The following is a 23703-nucleotide window of genomic DNA, read 5'->3' as shown; positions in this document are numbered from 1 at the left end:
CCCATGGCTTTTGTTGGTTGCTTCTTGTTGTCTTTTTCAGGCAAAAGATAATCTTTCAGTTCTCGTATACTGTACAGTACTGTATCCAACGGATCTCGTTATTTTATTTAATTTTAATTAATCTTTGGACATTTATATCCTGCTTACATCTTTGCAGACGGGGGTGTCTTCTTGTCTCTTTCCCCTCCGGGCCATTGCTGCTTCAACCAACACCAACAACCCCCACAGCCGCATCCGGTGTGTTACCGTACTGGGCAAGAGAGCAGCTGGAAACAATAGCTCCGTTTTAGGGAGCCTCCTCTTTGTTCATCTCTTTGTAGTGCTACCGTCCACGAAATTAACAGCACTTGGCACTATCTCACTAGTACTATCGCTTTGTCCTTTTGCGCCCTATGTCAAGTGTCTCTGCTGTGCTCCAATTGACTAGTTGCAGCCCTTGGCCAGACGGACGACCTTCTAGCGTCGCACATAGAAGCCCGCCTTTTTTTTTCTTCTCTCTTGGGGAGAACCCACATTACGCCGCCGTACCGATTTCTTCTCCTTGAGTAGCCGCTGTCTACTACATGCTTGTACTACTAACTGGAGCCCGGTTGGCACTAACTCACACATACTGTACCACTTGTTGGCTGGCAGCACGCCGGAGTTTCAAGTGGACCCCCAAAGGACGGGATAAGCACCTTTTTTCTTGCCAAAGGCGGAGCCGATTTTGCCTCCTTGGGGCAGTTTCTGTCACTCCCTCTGGGCAAGTGACAAACATTTTTTTTTCTTTATTTTTTCCCCTGCTTAAAAATATCTATTACAAGTACCTCTATTCCGAGATAATCTATTCCGAGACGCTCACCTGCCACCCCCAGAAAGAGAAAAGGACTTCCTCTTTTATCCTTGTACTGGCAACTTACCGAACTAGCTCCCCTGCACCGCTTAGATCAAGCCCAGCCCTCCGATACGGAGTTTCCGTCTCTGAGTCTCCTCCTACCTCATCTTCGCCTTCCCAGGTACAACAAGCCACCAGATTTTTTTTTTCTTCCTCTGCTCCATTTGAGTCATTCTCCATTGCCTTGACCCACCATCCCGCCGGGTACTCCTCTAAATTCCGGGCCTCCCCAATTCCACAGATAAAGACTTCTTCCCTCCTCTTTGCTGAACCAAGGAAACTTTGCTCCCAAAACATCACATTCACTTTGCTCCAGTTTGCCTCTCTACCGCAGCAATGGCTCCCTCCGCTATCCCAACTCAAGATGTCGACCTGACGGCCGCCAACATCCAGGTCAAGGAGGCCACTCAGCCCACCAAGCCTACCACCGATGACGTTGTCCCGGCTCCCCTTGATGCCTCCAAGCTCACCTACAACCTCACAAAGAACCCCCGTGAAGTCCCCGATGAGGCCGTCGCCAATGCCGCCGAGCATACCATCTGCACTGACCACATGCTCACTGCTACCTGGACTGCCGCTGGAGGCTGGGGTGCCCCCGAGATCAAGCCCTACGGTCCCTTGAGCCTCATGCCCACTGCGTCTGTCCTGCACTACGCCACCGAGTGTTTCGAGGGCCTCAAGGTCTACCGCGGCTATGATGGCAAGCTGCGCACCTTCCGCCCTGACCGTAACTGTGCTCGTATGCTGCTCTCTGCTAGCCGCATCTCTCTCCCCATCTTTGACCCGGCTGAGCTCGAGAAGCTCATCCTTTCTCTCCTCTCTGTCGATGGTCCCCGGTGGCTGCCTCGCGACAAGCCCGGCAACTATCTCTATATCCGCCCCACCCTGATTGGTACTCAGTCCCAGCTCGGTGTCCAGGCTCCTCGCGAGGCCATGCTGTACATCATCATCACCTACATGCCCAGACTGGACAGCCCCGTTGGCGGCATGCGCCTGCACACTTCTCCCGAGGACATGGTCCGCGCCTGGGTTGGCGGCTTTGGCTATGCCAAGGTTGGTGCCAACTATGGTCCTTCGCTGGCTGCCACCTCAGATGCCCGCCGCCGTGGCTACCACCAGATTCTGTGGCTGTATGGCAAGGATGGCGAGTGCACTGAGGCTGGTGCTAGCAACTTCTTCATTGTCTGGACGCGCAAGGATGGCAAGAAGGAGCTTATCACCGCTCCCCTGGACGACAAGCTGATCCTGGACGGAGTTACTCGCCGAAGCATCCTGGAGATGGCTCGCGAGCGTCTGGGCGATGAGCTGGAGATCACCGAGCGCAAGTACACCATTGACGAGGTTATTGAGGCCGATGCCGAGGGAAGACTGATTGAGTCTTTCGCTGCTGGTACTGCTGTAAGTCCACTCTTAGTTTGCTGATGCTGATTCAAAGGTTGTAAACTAACGCATTGCCGCCTAGTACTTCGTCTGCCCCGTCTCTGCTATCCACCACCGCGGCAAGGATATCAACATTCCCATGGGCCCCGAAAACACCCCCAACGTCATCACCTCCAAGATCAAGAACTGGATTGGCGATATCATGTACGGCAATGTTAGCCACGAGTGGGGCGTTGTCATCCCTGAGAAGGAGTAAAAGTCTTTTCTTTTTCGCCTAAAAAAAGAAGCAAAAACAGAAAAAGACGAAACTTGTGACGACTGGCAAAAAGAAGCAATGATTTGGACGCGAATGATTCCTTTTGTTATTTTCTTGCATGGCCAAGTGCACAGCCTTGGTTCATTTCACGATTTCGAAATCATCATATAGGGACGGAGTTTAATGGCGAATGGGAATACGCACACAGCGGCGGCGTGATTTAAAGTGTTGGCTGAGGAAAATAGATACATACGTAGCGGTAGAAGAAAAAAAAATTAGACAAGATTTCTTCACCTTCTTCTTAGTCCACCAACATGGCCTGCATCATCTTCATCGTCTCTGCTTGAATATCTTCTTTATATGTCTGCAGGCTGGGTTAGCGGCAAGCATGTTCTTCCACCGAGCCTTGGAATCAACTCACTTCTTCTATTTCGTTAAGAGCCTGTGTATTATCTAACACAAGCTGCTCTACTTCTTCCTTCAAGCTGGCCATCCTGGAATGATCCGCATCGCTCTGCCTAGGCGTCTTTTCTATGCTTGCAAGCTCTCGGCGAAAATTCTCTTCCAAGCGGACGTTCTCTTCCCATTCGTCTTGTAGATTGCGTATCATCTTCTCGGCCTCTTTCAATTGATCCTTGGCGTTGGCAAGATGGATCTCAATGGTGGCTGAGGGGAAGTTTGGAGCGCTGCACAAAGTTGCAGAGAGTGGGTACGACAAATTGGCGTATATGTCGTCTACATCAGACGCGATACAGGATGAGAATGCCTCAAAGTCGGAAATTTGGGAGCTCATATCCTGCTGAGCTTTGAGCAGTTTGCTCCTAACAGAGTTGTGGAGTTCCATGCCCTCTTCGACAAAGGCTCCTGCAAAATGAAAAACATTAGCAGCGGAGACAGAGACAATACCACTCGATAAACTTGTTGCGACTTGATAGCTGACATACTTCTTAGAGGTGCTAGAATGTCTCCCTCGACGGTCTTGTCTTGCTGTACTCTATCTCCCGCTGCAGCGTTATTGAAGGAAGCAGAACATGCTTGAAATAATTCATTACGGCGACGGGCTTCATCCTGAAATGATGAGGATGACGATGACCCGAATGGAATCTTTTCCGCCGAAAACAGCGTTGAGGAAGATAAGTCTTCGGTAGGGGAAAGCTGGCCGGTTAGACGGCCTTCTTGAGGGAAAAGTCGGCTCATCAGAGATGGTTTGCTGTGATGCGCCATGGTTGGATACTGGGATGGACGGGGTATTTGACAAGACAAGGCTGTGTAATAAGCGATGGTATAATAAATAAAATAAATGAATGAGGTGCGAGAAGGTAAGAGAGAACGAGGAAATGCGATGGGTCTGAAAATCAATAACGAAGAAAAAGAAAAGAAAAGAAAAAGAAAAAGAAGAGAAATGAAGAAACTGGCTGAGGAGATAAAGATGGAAGGCACGCGTGCTCCTTCCGTAGCAGCTGCGTGACTTGACCTCTGATTTCCCAGGGGTACGTACCAGGTACCAGGTACTGATACAGATGGAATATTTTCATTTTGCTTCAACCTCACAGATGCTTCAGTAACGCCTCTCATTCTCCTTTATCTTTCTCATCGCCATCTCCGCTCGCGTTGGCCGTCAATCCAAGCTTGTCCTGGATCGCCGCCACGATAGTCTCCCACGTTGCCATTGCGCCCTGGCCGACGTCACCGCAGGCAAGCCCCTTTGAGATGGTCTGGAGCTCTTCAACCCATCCATCTGGACCGCCCATGACATCGTTGAGAGTCTTCAAGTTGCGCTGCGTGACGGGGTTCCGGTACATGGCGGTGTTCATGGCTGTGGCCACGAGAATCTTCTTCTTCTTGCCGTCTACAGAGCCGTCGGTGTCCCATGCCAGGATGGTTGATGAGAGCAGAGAATCGGTGATGCCGTGCACCATCTTGGCAAGAGTGTTTGCACTGAGCGGTGCGATAACTGCGGTGGCCAGGTTAACCAAGTGTTTCTGGTATGCAGCAACTGAAGAACAACATACCTAATAGATCGGCCCCTAATGTGAACAAAGCATTGATCAGTACCAAATGAACGAGCAGCATGCTGGTTCAGGCCACTCACATCTCCTGAGCTCGATGTGCAGGATTGGGGCTCCGCGAGTCCACGGCTGCACCCACTCGGACTCGTCCGTGTAGATGGCGTCGACATTTGGATACTTGCGAATCTCCGCCAGGCTGGGCTGCTCGTCTGCCTGGCCCTGCAGAAAGTGGGCGGCTGAGCTGGTGAGCACGAGGCGGATCGACAGGTTGGGATGCTGCGACAGGCCCCTGATGATGTTGGGAATCTTTATGGTTGCTACGGATCCCGATGCGGCCAGCAGAAGATGCATCTTGCCGTCGCTGCGGGCGGCTGAGACATCCTGCGCCGGAGTGCTCGAGGAGAGCTCGTTGAGATGTGGCATGGCGACGGCTATAATACAGTGGACTACTGCGGCTGCGACTACAGAGCTGCGCAGTATTGTTGCGATGCTTTGGCTTTGGATATTGGACAGGATATCCTCCATTCTCATACGATAACAGCCGGTTTACAGGGGTCTTATGGACTCGGAGCTTCAGTGTCCGCTGCCCTGTGGCGAAGAGGCGGCTGCTGTAATTAAGCCCGATTTGTCACGCCTTCTGCGTCCCTTGGCGGCGAACCGATTTCCGGCTTACCGATCTGGCTGGTGATTGGCCAGCGCCCGCGATTGCATCACGCCTCCGCCAAATTTAGCTGTTAAGTCATCAACGCCGGCTCAACTTTTTTCTGCTCGGCCTAGGCATTGCTCGGCTGTTCTTTTCTGCATCATCTGGCCCCTCGCACGCATCCAGCCATGTTTTCACGATCAGTCGCCTCTGTAGGTCTACATGCGCCCGCTCGCCCGCTGGGGAGAAAAGAACGCAAATGATGGCAATTTGCTGACCATGATACTCTGCATCAGAGCCTCCTGCGGCAAGCTGCCCGGCCAGCAGCCCGGCCCGCAGTTCGAGCTCCTCTGGCGGCTTTCCGCATGCCCGTCGCCCCTCTCACGCCCTTCCAGATGCGACTGCTGTCCGATGCCACCCGCGGCGCCATCGACAAGGCCGTTGCGTCTGCGCCCGTCGTTCTCTTCATGAAGGGAACGCCCGAGACGCCCCAGTGCGGCTTCTCCCGCGCCGTCATCCAGATCCTCGGCATCCAGGGCGTCAGCCCCGACAAGTTTGCGGCCTTCAACGTTCTGGAGGACCCGGAGCTCCGAGAGGGAATCAAGGAGTACTCAGACTGGCCCACCATCCCGCAACTCTACCTGAACAAGGAGTTTGTTGGCGGATGCGACATCCTGGTCTCCATGCACCAAAATGGAGACCTGGCGAAGCTGTTTGAGGAGAACAAGGTCTTGGTCGAGGCGGAAGAGGGTGAGAAGAAGGAGCAACAGTAAGAGACGAAGATAGAAGAAAAGACAAGGTCGATAATTGGAATCAAGTGTACGATATGCGATGGCGTTATACGAAGAGGGCTTAAGCTAAATACACATTATGATATAAATGGCAGCCTTTGCATGCTTCAGGTTGGGCTCCAGGAATTATATATAAATCAAAAGAACCAAAGGAAGAAATCTCTTATTACTATCCAGATCTTCTTTGCTTATGCTCTATGGTGTCTACATCTACAATGGGTATGCTGCTCCGTCTGCTCTCATGTCACTGCCCGCCGACCAAATCGGCGTCTTCTCGACCGGATCAAGCGTGTACCTGATGATCTGCCCTCGTCCAAACAGGCCTCTCTTTGGCCCTCCGCCGATGACAACTACCTTGTGGCCCAACTGTCTCAGCCCCTCGATAACCTCCGGCGCCATCGTCTCCTCTACACTCACCGTCCAGTCCAACGGCTTGCCTGGCTCGGGGAAGCCCGCGCCAACGCATATCCGAGGCGCATCTAACGCTTGCTGGGGGTTCAGCTTGCCAACAATCTGGCCCAGCAGGACCTGCACGTGTCCCTGAGGCTGCATGAAGCCGCCCATGACGCCAAAGGAGGAGTGCAGAGAGCCATCCTTCAGGTTGGTCGCCATGGCCGGGATGATGGTGTGGTAGGGCCGCTTTCGGGGCTCCAGCCTGTTGGGATGGCTGGCGTCGAGAGAGAAGTTGGCGCCGCGGTTCTGGAGGGTGAAGCCGCATCCTTTGGGGATGATGCACGTGCCGAAGCCGCCGTAGTTGGAGTTGATGAAGGAGGCGGCATTGCCCTGGGAGTCGGACACGGTGAAGTAGACGGTGTCGCTGCTCTGGAGCGCCGGTGAAGGGAAGCTGGGCTCTCCGTGCTCAACGAGATCCAGCGCGCGCTTGGGGTTGAAGAGCGAGGCTCGCTGGAAGAGATACTTCTCGGAGAGGAGGCCTTCGATTGGGACGGGGGTGACGTTGGGGTCGGCGATGTACCAGCTGCCGTCGGCAAAGGACAGACGGAGCGCCTCGATGATGGCGTGGAGATAGGGCGTCGTGTTGAAGTCCTCGGGCTTGAACGTGGGGATTTCGCCCTGCTTCTCGAGCTCTTGGATGATGCCGAGGGCCATCAGGGCGATGATTCCCTGGCCGTTGGGGGGATGCTCCCAGAGCTCGATGCCCTCGTCGGGAGCCTCCTTGGCGAGGCCCTGGCCGCGGAACTTGAGAGAAATGGGCTCGACGGGCTCGCTGCCCAGCTTGAGGTGATGCTCCAAGTCTTGTAGCGTGAGATGGCCGCCGAGATCCTGCACGACCTTGACGAGTTCGTGGGCTATTCTTCCTGTGTAGAAGCCCCTTTTGCCTTCCTCGGCCAGCGTGCGGAATGTCCTGGCCAGCGTGGGATTCTTCATGATTTCTCCTGGACGGGGGGCTCTGACGCCGTCTGCTTGGCTGGGGTCGACTTTGAGCATCTCTGCGTAGTTGGGGGAGGCATCTCGGATTAGAGGCTCTGCACTTGACCACTTTTTTTTTTGTTTCTGGGGTTAGAACGTGAAGAAGATAAGAAACGAAAAGAATAAGATAACGTACGTAGTAACCGGTAACTTCTGATACGGGGAATCCCTTCTCACCCAGCTGGATCGCCGGGCTCAAGATCTGCTTCATATCGAGCTTCCCGCTGCCAAACCGCTCAACCGTGTCCACCCATCCGGCTGCAGCACCGGGAACAGTCACGGCGTGGACGCTCGTCATGGGGATCTTGCCCACGTCGCCGTCTTCGACATTGAGGTCGTTTCGGATCTTCTCGAGCGTGCAGTTGGCGCCTGAGCGGCCGGAGCCATTCATGGAAAAGACCTGCTTCTTGGCGGCGTCCCAGTAGAGAATGAACATGTCGCCTCCGATGCCTGTTGAGCAGGGCTCGGTCATGTTGAGGCCGGCGGCTACATGTTACACGAACGGCGTCTTGGGTTAGCAGAATGTACATGTAGTGGTATAATCTCACTTATTAAATGAGTTTTGGAGATTCAACTCACCAACTGCTACGGCAGCATCCTATCGTTGCCATTCTGTCAGTAAATTCGCCATCTAATTGATTTTACGCCTCCTTTTATTGTTGCTTACCGCGGCATTGCCTCCCGCACGCAGCACTTCAAGACCGCATTTTGCGGCCAGAGGCTGTGAACAGGCGACAATTCCCTCAGTGCTGTGGACGACGCTTCGCCGCGAAGGGAATTTGAACATGTCATAGGTTGGGTCCTCAAAGAGAGAGGAGCTGCTGAGAGGCATTGTGGCGATAGTTATTCCAAAATTTCCTTGTATAACGCTCTAAATTTGCTCCCTCTCTTTGTCTTTCTCCGCTGTCGACTATCCTCTAGATGAGGGGAAAGGAACGAAGATAAGATGCGTATCCAAGACAGCTCTGCGAATAGGGCAACGCGCACGAGTTAGAGTCAAATCGCCTGCAAGACAGACATCCATGCATCCATGATTCGTCCCGGAGTAATTTGCCGTGCTGCGTGCATCGTCCTATCAATCAAATGACTAACACGCGCACCCAGCAGCACCAAACTATCCGAATTCCGTAATACACAGCATCACATCATAAACAGCGCGGGGAAGATAAAACGGCTCCCCGCTATATTTCGCTCCGGTGGCCGGACGCTGCTCCTCAAACGGGCAAAACATGTTATTTCCGACGGGGACGATTGCAAGAGTTTGCGGGCTAATACTGGCAGTAATGAGAATTTGGCAGTTCCCATATAACTAGCACAATTGCCAAGAGCCATTTCGGCTGAAAGTTTGAGCGTTGTGAATGCCTCTTCATATGGATGCGGATTATTGATGAAAACTATTGCCATGCTGTTTTATACGCGTATGTAAGCATAGAGACAGTTTGAGAGTTTATACTTCAAGTCTAGAAGCTGACAAAAATGCGTGTGTATGGCTGGTGGATGCTTAGCCTTGCGCCGTGTAATAACTATATTCAGAGGCATATATGTTCCGGCTTATCTGATAAAGAGACAAAGAGGCAAATATGAAAGCGAATGAAACCTTATGCAGTTCTTTCTACAGTACAATGCAATAACAATAAGTGACCAATCTCCCAACTGCTCACAGTCGCGCTCGTCGACTAGCCCGCTCTAAATCTCTCAAAACATCGTCTACATGGCCAACCGCCTCCAAAGCCATGCCATATCCTGCCTGATATCCAGTGCCACCAGCGCCATAGTTGTGTACAAGGACCTTTTTCTTGCCGTCAATGACAATCTCTTCTCGCTCAATGCGTGCACCGCCTTCGCGGGATGGTCGCAGGCCCGCGAACGAGGCGATGATATCAAACTGCTGCAGCTCAGGACACAGTTTCAGGCAGCGGTTGACGATTGATTCCGTCTCATACGAATATGTCGATCCATCGCTACAACTACGCGTTAGCCGGCAAATTTTTGACCATAATGATACGTATATATATATATAGAACAGCACTTACCTCGAGCCCTTTTGCATGTATCCTCCCAGGATAACATGGCCATCCGTACCAGGTCGCGGAATCACATACGTCTCATAGTCCTTGCCATGGCGCATAATGTTTCGTTTGACACGCGGTGCCTTTACAAGGACAACCTGGCCACGAGTCGGGTAGCATTTCTCATCCTCGACGCCGGGCAGTGTCTTTGCCGCAATGCCAGTGCAGTTGACGACGACCTTGGTGGTGGGACTGGCATACGCAGCCTGGATGCTGGGGAACCTCTGTCTCACAAAGTGCACGCCGTACTGCTCTTTGAGTCGGCGGAAGAGATACTCAATGTGCTTGGGAGCATTGAGTGTCAGGGTGGTGAAGGATATGCCAAACTTGACGCCAGGCGGAAGTTCCTGGGAAGGCAGCTCTCGGAACTGCGACAATGTGAGTGATTCGACAATGTGAGTGATGCTGGGAAAAAGTAAGGGATGGAACTAGGATAGAATAACAAGAAGGGCTTACATCCTCCAGATACTCGGCTATGGCCTTGATCTTGTCGTGGGGCACGTGCTCATCCCAATACTCTATTGAGTGAGTCCGGCGGATATAGGCTTCATCGCCCTGCTCAGAAGCCAGCTTTGTGAGATGAGTGTAGCCGAGTCGATCCCACTTCAGTGCATTCTTATCGGTGCCTGAGATTCCAGAAAAGTTGCATCCAGCCCTGCCATCGCCATTGTCAGCCTCGGCCCCAGTATCCCTGGTCTGGAAAGGAGATAATGAGAGGCGAGAAAGCAAGAAGGCAAGAAAACTCATACAAAAGAATAGAAACTCACCAAGGCGACGTATAGGTAGCAGCTGTGTCTCCCGGCAGATGCTCTGCAATGACGGTGATGTAGGGGCCTAGTCCCCGCTCAGCCAACACGAGAGCAACGTCCAGGCCGATGATGCCCGCGCTAGAACGATTGAAAGAAGCACAGTGAGCAAGCAGGCAACATGGACTGTCTGCAGAGTTGATGGACTTACCCGACGATGACAATTGCGTCGCCCGCTGCTGCTGCTGACGTGCCGACGCGCTGGCTGTTGCTGCTGTTGTTGTGCATGCCGATGATTTACCCTGCCGATGCGATGCTCCCCAGAGAATGGAAACTGGAGACGAGCTTCAGTGGTTGCTGGCTGAGGCGGCTCACTCCGCCCAGTATCGAATCGACAGACGGGCACGTTGAGCGATTGCGGATAAGGAGCCTCGGCTCAAGTGGTGAAGCTGCGGGTTGGTGCACGATATTGGATGAAATGGCAGGGTTCTCCCTTGATGTGGCGTAAGTTATGTATGCATTAATTCTTGCTGGATATGCTGTCAGGGTTCGCGCTCTGCCCATGTACTCATAATTGTCGATGGCTGGGAAGATGGGGCCTGTTGATTGCTGCGTGTTAGTGCGAGCATTACATTGGGGCCGCGGCTAATGACATGTCAGCCAGCAAAGACACCCCCAGATCGATCTGGACACCCGCTGCCTACATACAGTGGCGGCTGAAGAGTTTCCGTGACCTTGTAGAAATCCTATTCGGAATTAGACGATGCTAGCGAGCGGATGGTGCCGCAGTTGCAGGACTCAGATCTTGATATTGCTCCGTGTTTATTTGGCACACCCCATGTCATGCGTGCCGTATCGTGTATGAATCATTGGCCTACAGCCTGACCTTATTTTCATCTACGCACGATGTGACGCCAAGGTAGTGGAGATACGCAAAGCCATGAGATGCACTCTACATCAAGTTGATGCCTAGACCTAGTCTCATCGCCCAGGTCGGAGGACTAGTACGCAGCTGAACTGGTAGCTATTGATTTACAACCCTGCTTATCGGCTTCTGTGCCTAGGTCGCAGTCCTAGTGCTGCTACCTAAATTACACACATGGGATGCCCGTCTATACAGCAGCTGAGTATTGCAACTGCGGCGTATCTTTCCACTCGTGCTTCGTATATGCACCCATTTCCAGATATAGACAGTTAATCCGCACTCGCTACATACCTACGAGGCTCTGCTAATGATGACGAATCTTGGAGGCAAATCTCGAGCGCGATGGTGGTAATGGCGGATTTATCAGAAATGGAACTCACCGAAAACGTGTAACCAAGATAAATCTACATCCAGAAGCCTTGTTTTGCGCTATATTGTTTGTACACATGACCTTGAAGCTGTGGAGGCTACAGATTCTCCTTCCGGGAACCCTGGCTCTCATAGTGTATGCATCTGTATTTAAAGGCTCTATATCAGAACCAAACTCTTTCACAAAAAAAAAAAGTAGAAACCAAAAGCTGTAACAATTTTAAAATATTTTCGAACTTGAGTCTCAAAATGGCAGAAACTTGGCTTCAATCAGCTGCTCGCAATTCAGTCTTTCAGGTTTTAAAACGCCTTCAACATGGCTGCTTAACTGTCGCAACTAAATACGCTAGTGGAAAGAACCAGAGCGTTACCTTTGGCAATGACAGCTCCGAATCAGATCTTGGGATTGTAATAATTGTCAAAAATCCTCAAGTCTTTGTTCGACTCTGTCAAGGATTTGACCTGGTAAGAATACAAAGCCCGTATCGATAGAAGTAGAGACTTATATCCTTTAATAGGGAGTCGCAGAGTCATACATGGCCCAAGACTTGGAATGTGACAATCTTGTTGGACTATTCTCTGTATGTTTGTCTGTGTTTTCTGCTCTGTTAATTACAACAATTGAATACACAAACTCATCAATATTTTCTAAAGCTTTACATAAGAAACAAAGACTCTTTAAGCGCCTCCGCTGGTAGCCTTCTATACACATTCCTACCTCGCGCAGCTCAATACTTCTTACCAGCCAATGACACCATCAATGCACTTAAGAATGCATCGTTCCATTACGATACCTCTAACAAACACTTTGCTGGCTTCTTGTCCCCTGACATGAACTACAGTTCTGCTATTTGGTCAGGCGAACCTGGAGAATCACTTCAGTCTGCTCAGCGCCGCAAAATCCAGAATATTCTCGACAAAGCCGACATATCGTCCACTGATCATGTCTTGGACATAGGATGCGGCTGGGGGAATTTGGCCATTACCGCTGTTCATCAGACTGGATGCCAAGTAACTGGCCTCACTCTGTCGGCAGAGCAAAAAACCCTGGCTGAAGAACGAATCAAGGCTGCAGGTCTGCAAGACAAGATTACGATCTTGCTTTGTGATTATCGCAAAGCTCCAGTCCCAGAGGGAGGATATGATCGAATTATTTCCATCGAGATGTTGGAGCATGTTGGCGAAAAGTTTTTGAATACGTACTTTGAAAAGATATCAACGTATTTGAAAACACATGGAGGCCGGGTGGTTGTTCAGGGCATCACAAAAATTAATTCTGTTAGTTTTATCTGTTTATTGACTTTTTTTCTTGAAAAAAAAAAATAAAAAAAAAATAAAAAAAAAAAAAAATAAAAAATAAAGAAAAAAATCCGCATTAGAGAACCACTACTGACTCTTTATAGCTGAACGCCAGCGGCCAAGCTCTCGGCGATTTTCTTTACCACTACATCTTTCCGGGAGGATATCTGCCAACCATAAACCAGCTCTTGACATCAATTCATAGCGGCTCTAACGGCACATTGGAAGTAGAAACGGTTCAAAACATTGGGCCCCACTACGCCCATACTCTGCAAAGCTGGAAAGACAATTTCGACGCAAACTGGGACAGCATTCGAGAGGACTTTGTCAGCAAGAATCCCGAAGCTACAGATTTGGCAATTGAAGCGCATCGGCGACGGTGGATAGTGAGCATACTCCTTTAAGGCTGTTTATGGCCTCATTTGTGTTCAAGCGTCTGTTACTGATTTTGATCATCACAGTACTATTTCCAATATTGTCTGGCTATATTCAAGATGCGCATTCTTGGGGACTATATCATTTCTGCTACTCGGACTCCCTTGCCCGAAATGCCATAGATATTTCGCACTAAGTTGAGGTTGTGTTCTATTCACATGGAATGTATGAGACGACACTTGCAAATGGTAGAAGAGTGGTAGAATGTTAGGCTGGTGGAGGCACTAGAGCTAGCAGAGGACAATTGAAGTAGGTAAAATAACTGTGTGCGTTATGACTGTGATGGATTATATGCACCCCTAAACAAACTACTGCTTTATTCACAGCTATACTCATTGTATTGCTTCTTATGCTACTGGCTAAGACGCCGTCTAAAAGATTGGCTCGCCTATTTTTATACGCAAATATATTTAAAATCTACGAGCATGGTGTATTAATTCAGCTTCTAGAAAAAGTTCTAATAGCTAATAGTGAAGGACTGAAACGGACGAGAGTACTAACAACGAAATTAATTTTTAGAAAAGAATTAAAGAAAAGAACTAAAGCTAACGCAACCAGACCCCCTTTACGTCGACATTCCTTTCGTATTATGTACACGCCGAAGAACGTTCTCCTGCTCGCTCTTGCCAAATCCATCTTCTGAAGAAGGAATGAATCCAAGCTTCTTGAGATACCGTACATTACTCTTGATTGCCGCCTGTGCATCTTTATACTCGGTATATTCTACGCCTTTGTACGGCAGAACGTTTCGCGGTATGCCGAGTTGACAAAGGAATTGCCGAACCGTCCACAACGGATGCGTAGCACCGACCCTTTCCACCGATGCTGTTGCAAGCTCTATCCATTCTGACCAGGGTATAGGCTTGCATGGGGTTTCTAGCTCAGAATTGACAAGATCCCAGAAAACAGGTACCGGCATGCCGCTTCCAGACATAGAGAACGGCGCGATTTCACTGTCGAAGACCTGATTTAGAATTCCCGAAGCGACAGAGCTTACGTCTTGGATATAATTCCAGTGCGCTTCTGGTTCTTCCGGGAAGGCTTTGATAGAGGCTGCGGTAGAAACGACTCTCCATATGAAATCATCCACATTAGCAACACCGTGCTCCACCGTACCGATTATTCGCCCAGGTTTGACAATCGACACCCGGTTCTGGTTGTTCGGAAGGCTCTTGGTGATGTTCTTGATGACTCCTTCGCAGACGAATTTTGTTTGAATATAGGCGGTGGTACCCTTGAGTAATGCCGCAGATATAGCCGGGTGATCTTCAGGGTTTGTGAAGGCTCCGCCCGAGACAAACACGAATTTTGGTTGGATAGGTGATGTTGCGGTCGCCATCAGCAGGTCGACCGTCGAGTTGACATTAGGGTGACATAGTGTATCATAGGTGGCATGCCAATTGACAGAAGCCCCGTTGTGGATAATGGCATCGATACCGGTCTCTGACTTGGATAGCCCTGAGAGTCGGTTCCACTGGGCTTCCGTGAGACCTAGGTGAGCTTTAGAAAGATCACCTGGCCAAATTTCCAACTTATCAGCGTCTTCATCAAGCCACCAACCTGCGATTCTGGCTGTCTCTCGGATTCGCCCCATTCCATCGGGTACCGACTTTGAACGAACATGGACAATAACAGACCGCACAGCCGGATTTCTCACTAATTGATTTAAAATCTCAGTACCAAGGAAGCCGGTGGCACCAGTGAGGAAAATTGTTGACTGGTTACGGATTGTAGTAATGGGGTTTGCCTGTAAAGCGTGTGGGTGCGATATCCAAGATTCCTTAGAAATCGCATTGATCTTGGCTACCAAATCGATACCTGAACCTGGATGGCACGGTACTGTAGCTCCATCCTCCACAGCTGATGCGATTAATTTCGCCATATGGCTGACCGTTGTGTGATTGCCGCTAAAAGATTTCTCAATAGGGACACCAAAGTTGTCTAGTGTAAGTTTTAACATGGTAATGACTCGGATCGAGTCGCCACCAAGCTGATAGAAGTTGTCATCTATGCCTATCGTGTCTGCAGGTATCTCAAGAATCACTGCCCAGTGCGCCCGGATCCAGTGCTCCAGAGCAGATGAGCAGTCGCGGAAAGGTGGGTGCTGGCTGGCTAGATACCTTCCGAGAGTTTCAGTAGAAAGCTTCATAACCTTTCGCATGAGGGCCGCCTTGTCAATTTTTCCGTAGTTATTAAATGGCATATACTCAATGGGAATGAGATATTTGGGAACCATATGATTCGGCAAGGCAGTAGCTAAATTTCTACCGAGGTGAGACAGATGCTCTTGCATTCTGTTACTAGATGCTACCAGTTGAACATCTGTAGCTTCGCCAGTGATTTTACCATCACGAAAGCTTATAAACGCCAGCAGAGACTTTTCAATGTCGTCAATCATCACATCAACTGCTACTTCTTTCATTGGAAGAGAGAGGAGCTTGATATGAGCTTCGATTTCACAAGGTTCCACATGTTGACCGCGGATCTCGACTTGTGCGTCTTTCCTACCAATGTAATCGACAGATCCGTCAGCATTATATCGAACTAGATCACCTGTCTTGTAGAAACGCTTTGTTTCAGTGGTTTGAGTGTCCGAAAGCCACTCAAAGTGATTAATGAATGACTCCGTGGTCTTTCTAGAGTCATCGATGTGGTCTCGGGCCAGTGCGGGGCCTTGTAATATGAGTTCACCCACGCACCCGATGGGAGCAAGTTTGTGATGGTTATCGGGATCAACAATCCAAAACCGATCAACATCCTGCATTGAGAAAATGTCTTGAATACACGATTCAATCGGTTTAAGAATGGCCTTATTTTGTTGAATTGCCTGCTTTACATCCCACTGACTTGCCACTGATACAGTCGACAGCGTTTTTTCTCCAGCATTTAGGAGCTGTTCAATAACACACTCAAATTGCTCAAGGAGAGCAATAGCTTGAGAGCCGTGAAGGAAGTCTGAATTATGAATTAACGCCAGCTGCATGTTGTCCGTGAAAAACTGGCACCGCACGACAAGAGGATAATTGAACACGTCACCAAGCAATTCGCCATCTGCAAGGCTCTCAATAGTGGCCGGATATAGAATGGGTAGTGATGCTACGTCTTGAGATGAAAGAAGTTGTTCTTCAGCAGGTTGAACAATAAGAAAGTTTGTAAAATTGCATGCATCCTTGGCAGAGGAGCTGATTCGTGAGATATTTGCTAGCCCGTACTGCTCATGAGCTACCATTTCAGAAGCTTGAATTTGTAAATCTTGAAGAAAGCTTGAAATAGTTTGCCGCTTGTCCAGGCATACTCTTATTGGAACTGTGGCTGTAACAGGACCGGGCATATCGTTGATACCCTCCACCGGAGCTTGTCTGCTGGAGACGGCTGTACCAAAACATACATCATCGGTTTGCGCATATCGTGCCAATATAATTGACCACGCAGCTCGGACAAGCGTTGTAAAGCAGCTTGGCGACTGTGACAAGTGGATCAGTTTACTCGTCACACTGGCGGCTTTCTTTAATGCTTGTGGTTTGTGCGATGCCACGCGCATGGGAAATGCGGTGCGTGTGGCGCCAGAAAGCTGCGTGGACCAATATTTGCGGGCTGCATCTCGGTCAAGATCCATAACGTACCGGATGAAATTGGTGTACGGAGTTAGAGTTAGTGGTTCGTTCTGGGTATATATGGACTGTAGAATTTTGATGATCATGGAGAAGGTCTGGCAATCAATGATGGCGTGATGGATCTTCAAGGCAAAGTAAGTATCGCAATCTTGAGAAATTATTGCATACCGACAGAGAGGCGAGCCATATGTCATATCAGTATTCTCATGTGACACAATGAATGAGCGAAGGTCAGTGTAAGTGCGAGGCCAAGCAATGGGGTCTTTGATAACAGCCTGAATTGTAGTGCTTCCGGAGAGCACAAATCGTGTGCGAAGGTTGGGAAAGAGAACCATAGTTTGCTCCCAGGCTAGTTTGAAGCGGTCCATGTTAAAGTCACGGCCAAGGCGATATATGTGTTTTGAAATGTAAGATCCAGGCTGCGCGATAGTCAACGCCATCAAGTTTTGCTGTAGGTCGGTGCAAGTGTACATATCTTCAACTTCCGCTGCGTCTGAGAGGTTACATTGAGCCATGACTGCCTGCTGAGCGTTGGATCTATCATCGACGGGAATGAGCCTGAACCGCGCAACCGAATTGTCTTCTTGCACTGAGGAGCTAAGCTGGATGGACTCTGCCATGGAAGAAAGATGAGGATCACTGAAGATTAACGCCACCGTAAGATCAATATTGTGCTGCCGAGCCAAGGAGACCAGGTGAATTGCACTAATGGAATCACCACCAAGCTGTAAAAAGCTGTCGTGTTTTCCAATGGCTGTTGGATCGTCCATATTAAGCACCTGTGCCCAAAGATCTCGCAGCTGGAACTCTGTCGGAGTTGTCGGCGTTTCATTGTCGTAGACATTAGGTGTAAAGCGCAGGCGATCTTTGACGGAGATACCGCGGCCATACTCGACGAAAGAACGACGGTTTACCTTGCCAGATGTCGTCTGTTCTGGTTTACCCTCAAAAATGAGATAAGACGAAGGAATCATGTATGTGGGCAGAGATGCGGCTAATGACGAATTCAGATGTGAAATGAAGCTTTGGACCTGTTCGGATACGGTTTGCAAAAGACGGAGAGTTTGTGGCAGCGTAGCCTCGCCTTCGGTGTACCAAAGGAAGGCAACAAGGATGTCATTGGAATTGCCATAGTCTGCTTTGGTAACGTCGACAATTGCAGCCATGTCATGAGGAAGGAATTCCTGGATTTGAGACTCAATCTCGCCAAGCTCGAGGCGCTGACCATGTCTCTTGATTTGTGTATCCATTCGGCCCATGTACTCAAATGTACCGTCAGCGTTGCGCCGAACCAAGTCTCCTGTGCGGTACACTCGTTTCTTGCCTCCAGGAAGCCAGTCGACATCTTCCATCCAGTTGGCGGCAACCTCGTCGCTGACGTTGAGATATCCTCGAGCAAGCATAGGGCCCTCAATCAGTAGCTCTCCAACACATTCCACAGGTACAAGTTGCCTATAGTCGCTTGGTTCAACGACCCAGAAGGCGCTGGATGTCGGTCTACCTAGATTTGTTGATCGACCTGATCGACCGACAGTAGGATTCCATGCGCAGATGGACGCTTCAGCCGGTCCGTAAAGGCCATGCAATTCGACATGATTTACCCAACGGTCTGCGCACTTCTTGCTGATAGCTTCACCGCCAAGGCAAAGGACCTTTAAGCTAGGGACTTCAGCAGGTGAGAGCAGTTCTGCAACTGTGGGTGTCAAGAACACCCAGTTAGCCTTTGAGGACTCTATAGCATCAGATAAATTGTTCATTCGGGCATCATCAGAAGGTATACAGAGGCAGGCGCCACGCATAAGGGAGACAAGGCAGTCTAGGATGCCAACATCGAAAGTGTAGGCCGAGAATTGGAATACCCGTGTGCCAGGTCCAATACCAAGGTCAGCGCCGTATGCGTTGCTAGACGAGCAAATATTGTTGTGTTGAATAACCATGCCCTTTGGTTTACCTGTAGAACCAGAGGTGAAGAGAACTACGCTCGCATTTTCGGGCTTGGCCGTTGATGCTACCGCATGGGTTGGATCAGGCAATTTGGAAAGTTCAGTCTCATCGATGGACAAGATATCAACTCCGAGCCCACCAAGTGCGTTGCCGCACGTTGAACCAACTAGGGCGATGCGTGCATGAGTGTCATTGATAATGCCTTGTAAGCGAGAGGATGGAGAGGCTGGATCAAGAGGAACAAAGGCTCCGCCGGCCATTTGACAAGCCACCATAGAGACGATAGCGAAAACTGATTTCGGAAAACATAAAAGGACGAAAACCTCGGGCCCAACGCCAAGTTCTTGAAGTTTCATCGCCAGGCGCGCTGCAAAAACACCCAATTGAGAGTAAGTAAGCTCTCCGTCCCAGGAGGTGATAGCTATATCGTTTGGTCTTGAGCGGATTTGGTCTTGAATGAGCCAGTGTACACACGTCTCACTAGAGGGACTCAAACGACTTGATTCAACTGCGTGTTGAAGGTCCCAGGGGCTAAGAAGGGAGACTGAGCTTAGGGGATCGTTAGTCGACTCTATGCTGAGAAGCTTTTGGGTGACGTGATCTAAATGAGAAACCAAGGCCTGGACCTGGCCTTCCACTAGTATTTCAGAGTCATAAAATATATTCAAAAGAAATTTGTCAGGGAACAGGCTAATAATCATCACAAGTGGATAATTAAAGTAGCTATTCATGGAGTCCATTGTGAAGTCATTTGTAGATTCATCGATAGTAAAAATTGTATCATCCGAATCATCCGTAGCGAAGACTGCCGGCGGCTGAATAACAAGAAGACTCGAAAAGTCACAAATCTCTTTGGCGCATGCACTGACTTTAGAGATTCTTTGTAACCCATATTGTTCATAAGGGATCATGGTCGAACCCAGTTTTTGGATATAATGAAGAAACTTTGATATCGATACCTGGTTATCCAAGCGCGCCCTGAGAGGGACAGTGGCAATCATAGGTCCAGAAATCATGTCTGCTCCAGATATTGGCGCCTGGCGACCTGATATAGTTACGCCATAAACGGCTTCGTTGCTATCACAATATCTAGCGAGAACAATAGCCCATGCCGCTCGAAGGATTGTTGCTTGAGTGATTGAGGTCTTGACGGAATTTGTGAAGGAAATTGTTGAGCGATAACGCCGACTTTCAACATTACCTGGCATGATGCGACGAGGTGGGAACGAAGCTCGCGTTGCTCCCGAAAGCTCTGTTTTCCAGTATGATGCGGCGGCGTCACCGTCAATCTCATGGGTGTATTTGATGAACGATGAGAAAGGAGATATTTCTGGAATATATGTGTCTGAATATGCCCGAAACAGGACTGAAAACATTATTTTCATTGTCCATCCATCGTATATTGAGTGATGAGCAGACCAAACAAAGTAGTTTTTGCCTTTCTCAGACACAATAGCGTACCAGCATAGAGGTGTCCCATATCCCATTTGCATGTTTCGTGGCGATCTAGTGATTGACTCGAGATTATCGTTCTCGGCGGATAGCCAATGACTATCATTATCTAGGACAATCTGAGTCGTAACACCATCCAATAACACGATGCGTGTTCTAAGGTTGCTGCAAACCTCCACAACCATATCCCAAGCATCTTTAAATCTAGCAATATCTGCTGATTCCGATAAATGATGGACATATGTGGCAACGTAAGAGCCAGGCTGCTTGACAGTGAGAGCTATGAGACCTTCTTGGAGGGCGGAACAGGGATATGCGTCCGTTATCGTTTGGCCATCACGAAGGCCACATTCTTCTCGGATCTTGTCTCCCAGAGCCAAGCTTAAGCGTGATTCGGATAATAAACTGAAAGGATTCGGAGTAGATTCTGCAACATCCGCGTTATCTTCTTGGATTAAAGTAGCTCTTGAAGCCACTGCTAATAACCTAGGATCATCAAAGATATCCTTAACAGTAAATGCAATTCCATCTTCCTTGGCTGTTGAAACCAGGTATATAGCCATAATTGAATCACCTCCAAGCTGGAAAAAGGTATCATCCTTGCTAATAGAATCCATCGGCACATTCAATATTTCCGCCCAGATTGTCTGCAGTCGCTGTTCCATTTGAGTCTCTGGTTGGCGTTTTGTTCTGTTTGATAACGAGTAGATAGCTAGCTGATCCCGAGTGAGAGAAGATAAGTGTTTATGCAGCAGCCTTCTATCTAGTTTAGTTGAAGTACTAAAAGGCATATATTTGCAGGGGATAAACAATGCAGGAATCATATATCGGGGCAACGCAACACCGAGCTCTCCGACTAAAGCCTTCAATCGATCTTGCAAGACGTCATCAGGTGATAAAAAGGGTGTCTCTGAAATGTTTGACTGGGTGCTTGTTGTCTCTGTTCCGTCACTGAAACAGAAGTAGGCCACAAGTGTAGAGCTATTGTTATTCTTGAACACGTCGACAGCCACCTGGCGAGCACCAGCCAAGAGCTGCTGAATGTGAAATTCAACTTCGCTGGCTTCGATACGAAGGCCATGAATCTTGATCTGCGTATCTTTACGTGCTGAAAATTCTATGGCTCCATCCAGATTGAAGTATCCGAGATCGCCCGATCTATAACACTTATTCCAGTGCGCTTCATCTAGAAGAGGCGCCCATCCAGGGGCTTGTACAATGGAAGCATTCGTACGATCTGTATCAGCCAAGTACTCTTGCAGTAGAGTAGGCCCTTGAATAATAATCTCGCCAACTGTGCCAATTGGTGCAAGGCAGCTATGATCTTCAGGATCCACAATCCAACAGAACCCACCAACAGGGCGTCCGACTGTAAGAGCCGACTCGTCAATAGACCTCCACTCATGCAATGAACTGAACACACAGGTCTCTGCGGGGCCCCAGCCGTTAATTAAACGAACTTTCCCAAACCAGGCCGTGAGCACATCGCGAGGAACTGCCTCTCCTGCCAGCAGTAAAAGCTCTAGCCCAGGGATATTATCTGGGCTTAAAGTACGGACGAAAGATGGCGTCAAGAAGGCCCATGTAACACGGGTATCTTGAATGAACTTTTCGACTTCATTGATCCTGCTATACTCTGATGGAACACATATACATGCGCCTGTAATAAGAGGAGCGATGATTTCGCCGATGGAGAGATCAAAGACGAATGCCGCGAACTGAAGAATTCGGACCTCTGTTGTCAGGCCCAGCCTCCTAGCGATTGCCTTTTGGCTTGTGCAAACAGATCTGTGTCGCATAACTAGACCTTTTGGAGTGCCTGTGCTACCAGAGGTGAACAGGACATAAACAGCGTTATCTGGAGAGACGCTGGTTATTGGTCCTCGCCGACTATCTACAATCCGTAGTAGCTCTTTATCAAACTCAGGAGTAACTTGAATCACTGAGTTGACGAGACCCGAGCAAATTTCGCTGTTTGCTGGCGAGCAAAGTGCAACCCTTGCTCCTGTTTGACTGACAATCTGTTGAAGGCGTTTTCGTGGATGTGACGGATCAAGAGGCACCCACGCGGCGCCAGCCTTGTTGATGGCCAAGATAGATATAAAATACCACATAGATTTCTCAAAGCACACATGTACCAGCTCATTTACTTGGATATCGTATTTACAAATGAGATGATTCGCAAGACGATTGGCCGCCTGATCAAGCTGCATATAGGTGAGGTCGCCATCCCAAGCTCGGATAGCTATAGCCTCAGGATGGTTATCAGCTTGATCCCGAACAAGATCGTGGAAACAAGAATCAACAATCTGCGGGATTTCAGAGTTGAATTTTTGCGATTGTTCAATATCCCACTGTGATGCAATAGAAATAGTTCCCAAGACTTGCTCGGACTTTGGTTCAGCTAATTGGCCAACAACATGCTTAAGTTGTTCACATAGGGCGACGAGTTGTTGCTCGGGGATGCAAAGCGAGTTATAAGTCAGTGTAAGTTCGATGGATTCATTGCTCACATAGGCCTGTAGGACGAGAGGGTATGAGAAGTAATTTTGCATACTATCCATATCATCTCTTCCCGTTTCAACCGGAACCAAAAGAGTATCTTCGTTATTGCCGCTGTTTGAGAAAAGCTGAGCAGGCTGGATAACAAGCAAGCTAGTGAAGTCGCATGCATCTTCGGCATATTCACTAAGCTTACGAATATTTTGCAGACCAAACTGCTCGAAGGGAACCATATCAGCCGCCTGAGATTGGATATGTTTCAGAAACTCAGCTACTGGTTTCTGATTATCAATATGAACCCTCACAGGCACAGTAGCGATAACTGGCCCAGGTATCTTTGTCAATCCACCAAGCGGTGCCTGTCGCCCCGAAACGGTTGTGCCGAAACAAACGTCAGTCGTGCCACAGTAGCGCGCCAAGACCATTGCCCAGGCAGCACGTATAAATGTTGCCGTTGTAATTCCTGTAGTGCTACGTACAAGCTCAATTTGTACCCCCATTGACTGCGTGGCACAGGACTTGTCGGAACTGTCAATAGCTGAAGATGGGAAGATTGCTTTCCTAGCGCCATGGAGCTGCTCGGTCCAGTAATCGCTAGCAACTTGATAATCAAGTTCCAAGGTATACTTGATGAACTGAGAATACGGAATTAGATCGGCGAGCTCAAGGCCTCTATAAGCACAATAGAGCGTCTGCAGGGTTAATGACAGAGTCCAGCCATCAAATATCGCATGATGCATAACCCAAGAAAAGTAAATACTTTGTTCATCTTCAATAATGGCGTAGTGACACAAGCGAGAGCCATAGCTCATATCCATATCACGTAATGAGAGCAAGTATTCTGAAATAGTCATCTGATGAGTAGGATCCCACATAAAGTCTCCTTTCACGACGACCTGTAAAGAGGTGGCGCCTAGTCTATGAATTCTTGTTCGCATGTTAGCACAGTGGTAGATGGTTTGTTGCC

The 23703-nt window shown here is 49.1% G+C and overlaps 8 protein-coding genes across 9 annotated transcripts in view; 3 read left to right on the top strand and 5 right to left on the bottom strand.

Annotated features, from left to right (window-relative positions):
- The first annotated feature begins 149 nt into the window (after nucleotides 1-149).
- TrAFT101_006290 (putative secondary metabolism biosynthetic enzyme) lies at nucleotides 150-2833 on the top strand. The gene is made up of 2 exons (XM_024900146.2): nucleotides 150-2272; nucleotides 2337-2833. The coding sequence occupies exons 1-2, from the start codon at nucleotides 1211-1213 to the stop codon at nucleotides 2508-2510; spliced, it is 1236 nt and encodes a 411-aa protein (XP_024760821.1). The 5' UTR covers nucleotides 150-1210; the 3' UTR covers nucleotides 2511-2833.
- TrAFT101_006289 (uncharacterized protein) lies at nucleotides 2812-3734 on the bottom strand (the record flags this gene model as incomplete). Its single annotated transcript, XM_024906740.1, has 3 exons — nucleotides 2812-2874; nucleotides 2932-3374; nucleotides 3455-3734. 3 exons carry the CDS (start codon nucleotides 3732-3734, stop codon nucleotides 2812-2814), a joined length of 786 nt encoding a protein of 261 aa, XP_024760820.1.
- Nucleotides 3735-4081: 347 nt separating this feature from the next.
- TrAFT101_006288 (uncharacterized protein) lies at nucleotides 4082-4942 on the bottom strand (the record flags this gene model as incomplete). Its single annotated transcript, XM_024910982.2, has 3 exons — nucleotides 4082-4464; nucleotides 4523-4537; nucleotides 4603-4942. 3 exons carry the CDS (start codon nucleotides 4940-4942, stop codon nucleotides 4082-4084), a joined length of 738 nt encoding a protein of 245 aa, XP_024760819.1.
- A 282-nt stretch (nucleotides 4943-5224) lies between these two features.
- GRX5 (monothiol glutaredoxin grx5) lies at nucleotides 5225-6130 on the top strand. Its single transcript, XM_024908246.2, has 2 exons — nucleotides 5225-5374; nucleotides 5459-6130. Exons 1-2 carry the CDS (start codon nucleotides 5351-5353, stop codon nucleotides 5933-5935), a joined length of 501 nt encoding a protein of 166 aa, XP_024760818.1. The 5' UTR covers nucleotides 5225-5350; the 3' UTR covers nucleotides 5936-6130.
- Nucleotides 6116-8490, bottom strand: TrAFT101_006286 (uncharacterized protein). 2 transcript variants are annotated; one of them, XM_024908245.2, is made up of 4 exons: nucleotides 8049-8490; nucleotides 7961-7979; nucleotides 7518-7867; nucleotides 6116-7450 (listed from the first exon to the last, which is right to left on the bottom strand). In XM_024908245.2, the coding sequence occupies exons 1-4, from the start codon at nucleotides 8211-8213 to the stop codon at nucleotides 6164-6166; spliced, it is 1821 nt and encodes a 606-aa protein (XP_024760817.1). In that variant the 5' UTR covers nucleotides 8214-8490; the 3' UTR covers nucleotides 6116-6163. The 2 variants fall into 2 exon arrangements, with proteins under 2 accessions (XP_024760817.1, XP_065983820.1); XM_066127707.1 differs by having other exon boundaries at nucleotides 7961-8066.
- A 400-nt stretch (nucleotides 8491-8890) lies between these two features.
- On the bottom strand, nucleotides 8891-10819 carry TrAFT101_006285 (uncharacterized protein). Its single transcript, XM_024910647.2, has 5 exons — nucleotides 10408-10819; nucleotides 10218-10337; nucleotides 9907-10105; nucleotides 9415-9818; nucleotides 8891-9342 (listed from the first exon to the last, which is right to left on the bottom strand). Exons 1-5 carry the CDS (start codon nucleotides 10482-10484, stop codon nucleotides 9039-9041), a joined length of 1104 nt encoding a protein of 367 aa, XP_024760816.1. The 5' UTR covers nucleotides 10485-10819; the 3' UTR covers nucleotides 8891-9038.
- Nucleotides 10820-11649: 830 nt separating this feature from the next.
- TrAFT101_006284 (putative secondary metabolism biosynthetic enzyme) lies at nucleotides 11650-13605 on the top strand. Its single transcript, XM_024900239.2, has 5 exons — nucleotides 11650-11955; nucleotides 12009-12071; nucleotides 12145-12768; nucleotides 12894-13175; nucleotides 13251-13605. Exons 1-5 carry the CDS (start codon nucleotides 11740-11742, stop codon nucleotides 13344-13346), a joined length of 1281 nt encoding a protein of 426 aa, XP_024760815.1. The 5' UTR covers nucleotides 11650-11739; the 3' UTR covers nucleotides 13347-13605.
- Nucleotides 13606-13789: 184 nt separating this feature from the next.
- TrAFT101_006283 (putative Hybrid PKS-NRPS biosynthetic cluster) overlaps nucleotides 13790-23703 on the bottom strand; it is a gene marked incomplete at both ends in the record, with an annotated part of 37089 nt that continues 27175 nt past the window's right edge. The window contains one exon of the mRNA XM_066127706.1: nucleotides 13790-23654. Coding sequence (XP_065983819.1) covers nucleotides 13790-23654 — 9865 coding nt within the window. The remainder of the gene's footprint in view (nucleotides 23655-23703) is intronic.

Source organism: Trichoderma asperellum, chromosome 3 (genome assembly GCF_020647865.1).
Source record: "Trichoderma asperellum chromosome 3, complete sequence".
In the NCBI taxonomy this organism is placed as follows: Eukaryota; Fungi; Ascomycota; class Sordariomycetes; order Hypocreales; family Hypocreaceae; genus Trichoderma; species Trichoderma asperellum.
This window is presented reverse-complemented; position numbering and strand designations above follow the sequence as displayed.

Coding starts and splice junctions, on each gene's coding strand:
- TrAFT101_006290 (XM_024900146.2), top strand. CDS start 1,211: ATGGCTCCCTCCGCTATCCCAACTCAAGATGTCGACCTGACGGCCGCC. Junction 2,273..2,336: donor CTTTCGCTGCTGGTACTGCT/GTAAGTCCACTC, acceptor ATTGCCGCCTAG/TACTTCGTCTGCCCCGTCTC.
- GRX5 (XM_024908246.2), top strand. CDS start 5,351: ATGTTTTCACGATCAGTCGCCTCT. Junction 5,375..5,458: donor TTTCACGATCAGTCGCCTCT/GTAGGTCTACAT, acceptor ACTCTGCATCAG/AGCCTCCTGCGGCAAGCTGC.
- TrAFT101_006286 (XM_024908245.2), bottom strand. CDS start 8,213: ATGCCTCTCAGCAGCTCCTCTCTCTTTGAGGACCCAACCTATGACATG. Junction 7,451..7,517: donor CAGAAGTTACCGGTTACTAC/GTACGTTATCTT, acceptor CAAAAAAAAAAG/TGGTCAAGTGCAGAGCCTCT.
- TrAFT101_006285 (XM_024910647.2), bottom strand. CDS start 10,484: ATGCACAACAACAGCAGCAACAGCCAGCGCGTCGGCACGTCAGCAGCA. Junction 10,338..10,407: donor GACGCAATTGTCATCGTCGG/GTAAGTCCATCA, acceptor CAATCGTTCTAG/CGCGGGCATCATCGGCCTGG. Junction 9,343..9,414: donor TACATGCAAAAGGGCTCGAG/GTAAGTGCTGTT, acceptor GCGTAGTTGTAG/CGATGGATCGACATATTCGT.
- TrAFT101_006284 (XM_024900239.2), top strand. CDS start 11,740: ATGGCAGAAACTTGGCTTCAATCAGCTGCTCGCAATTCAGTCTTTCAG. Junction 11,956..12,008: donor TCTGTCAAGGATTTGACCTG/GTAAGAATACAA, acceptor ATCCTTTAATAG/GGAGTCGCAGAGTCATACAT. Junction 12,769..12,893: donor GCATCACAAAAATTAATTCT/GTTAGTTTTATC, acceptor GACTCTTTATAG/CTGAACGCCAGCGGCCAAGC.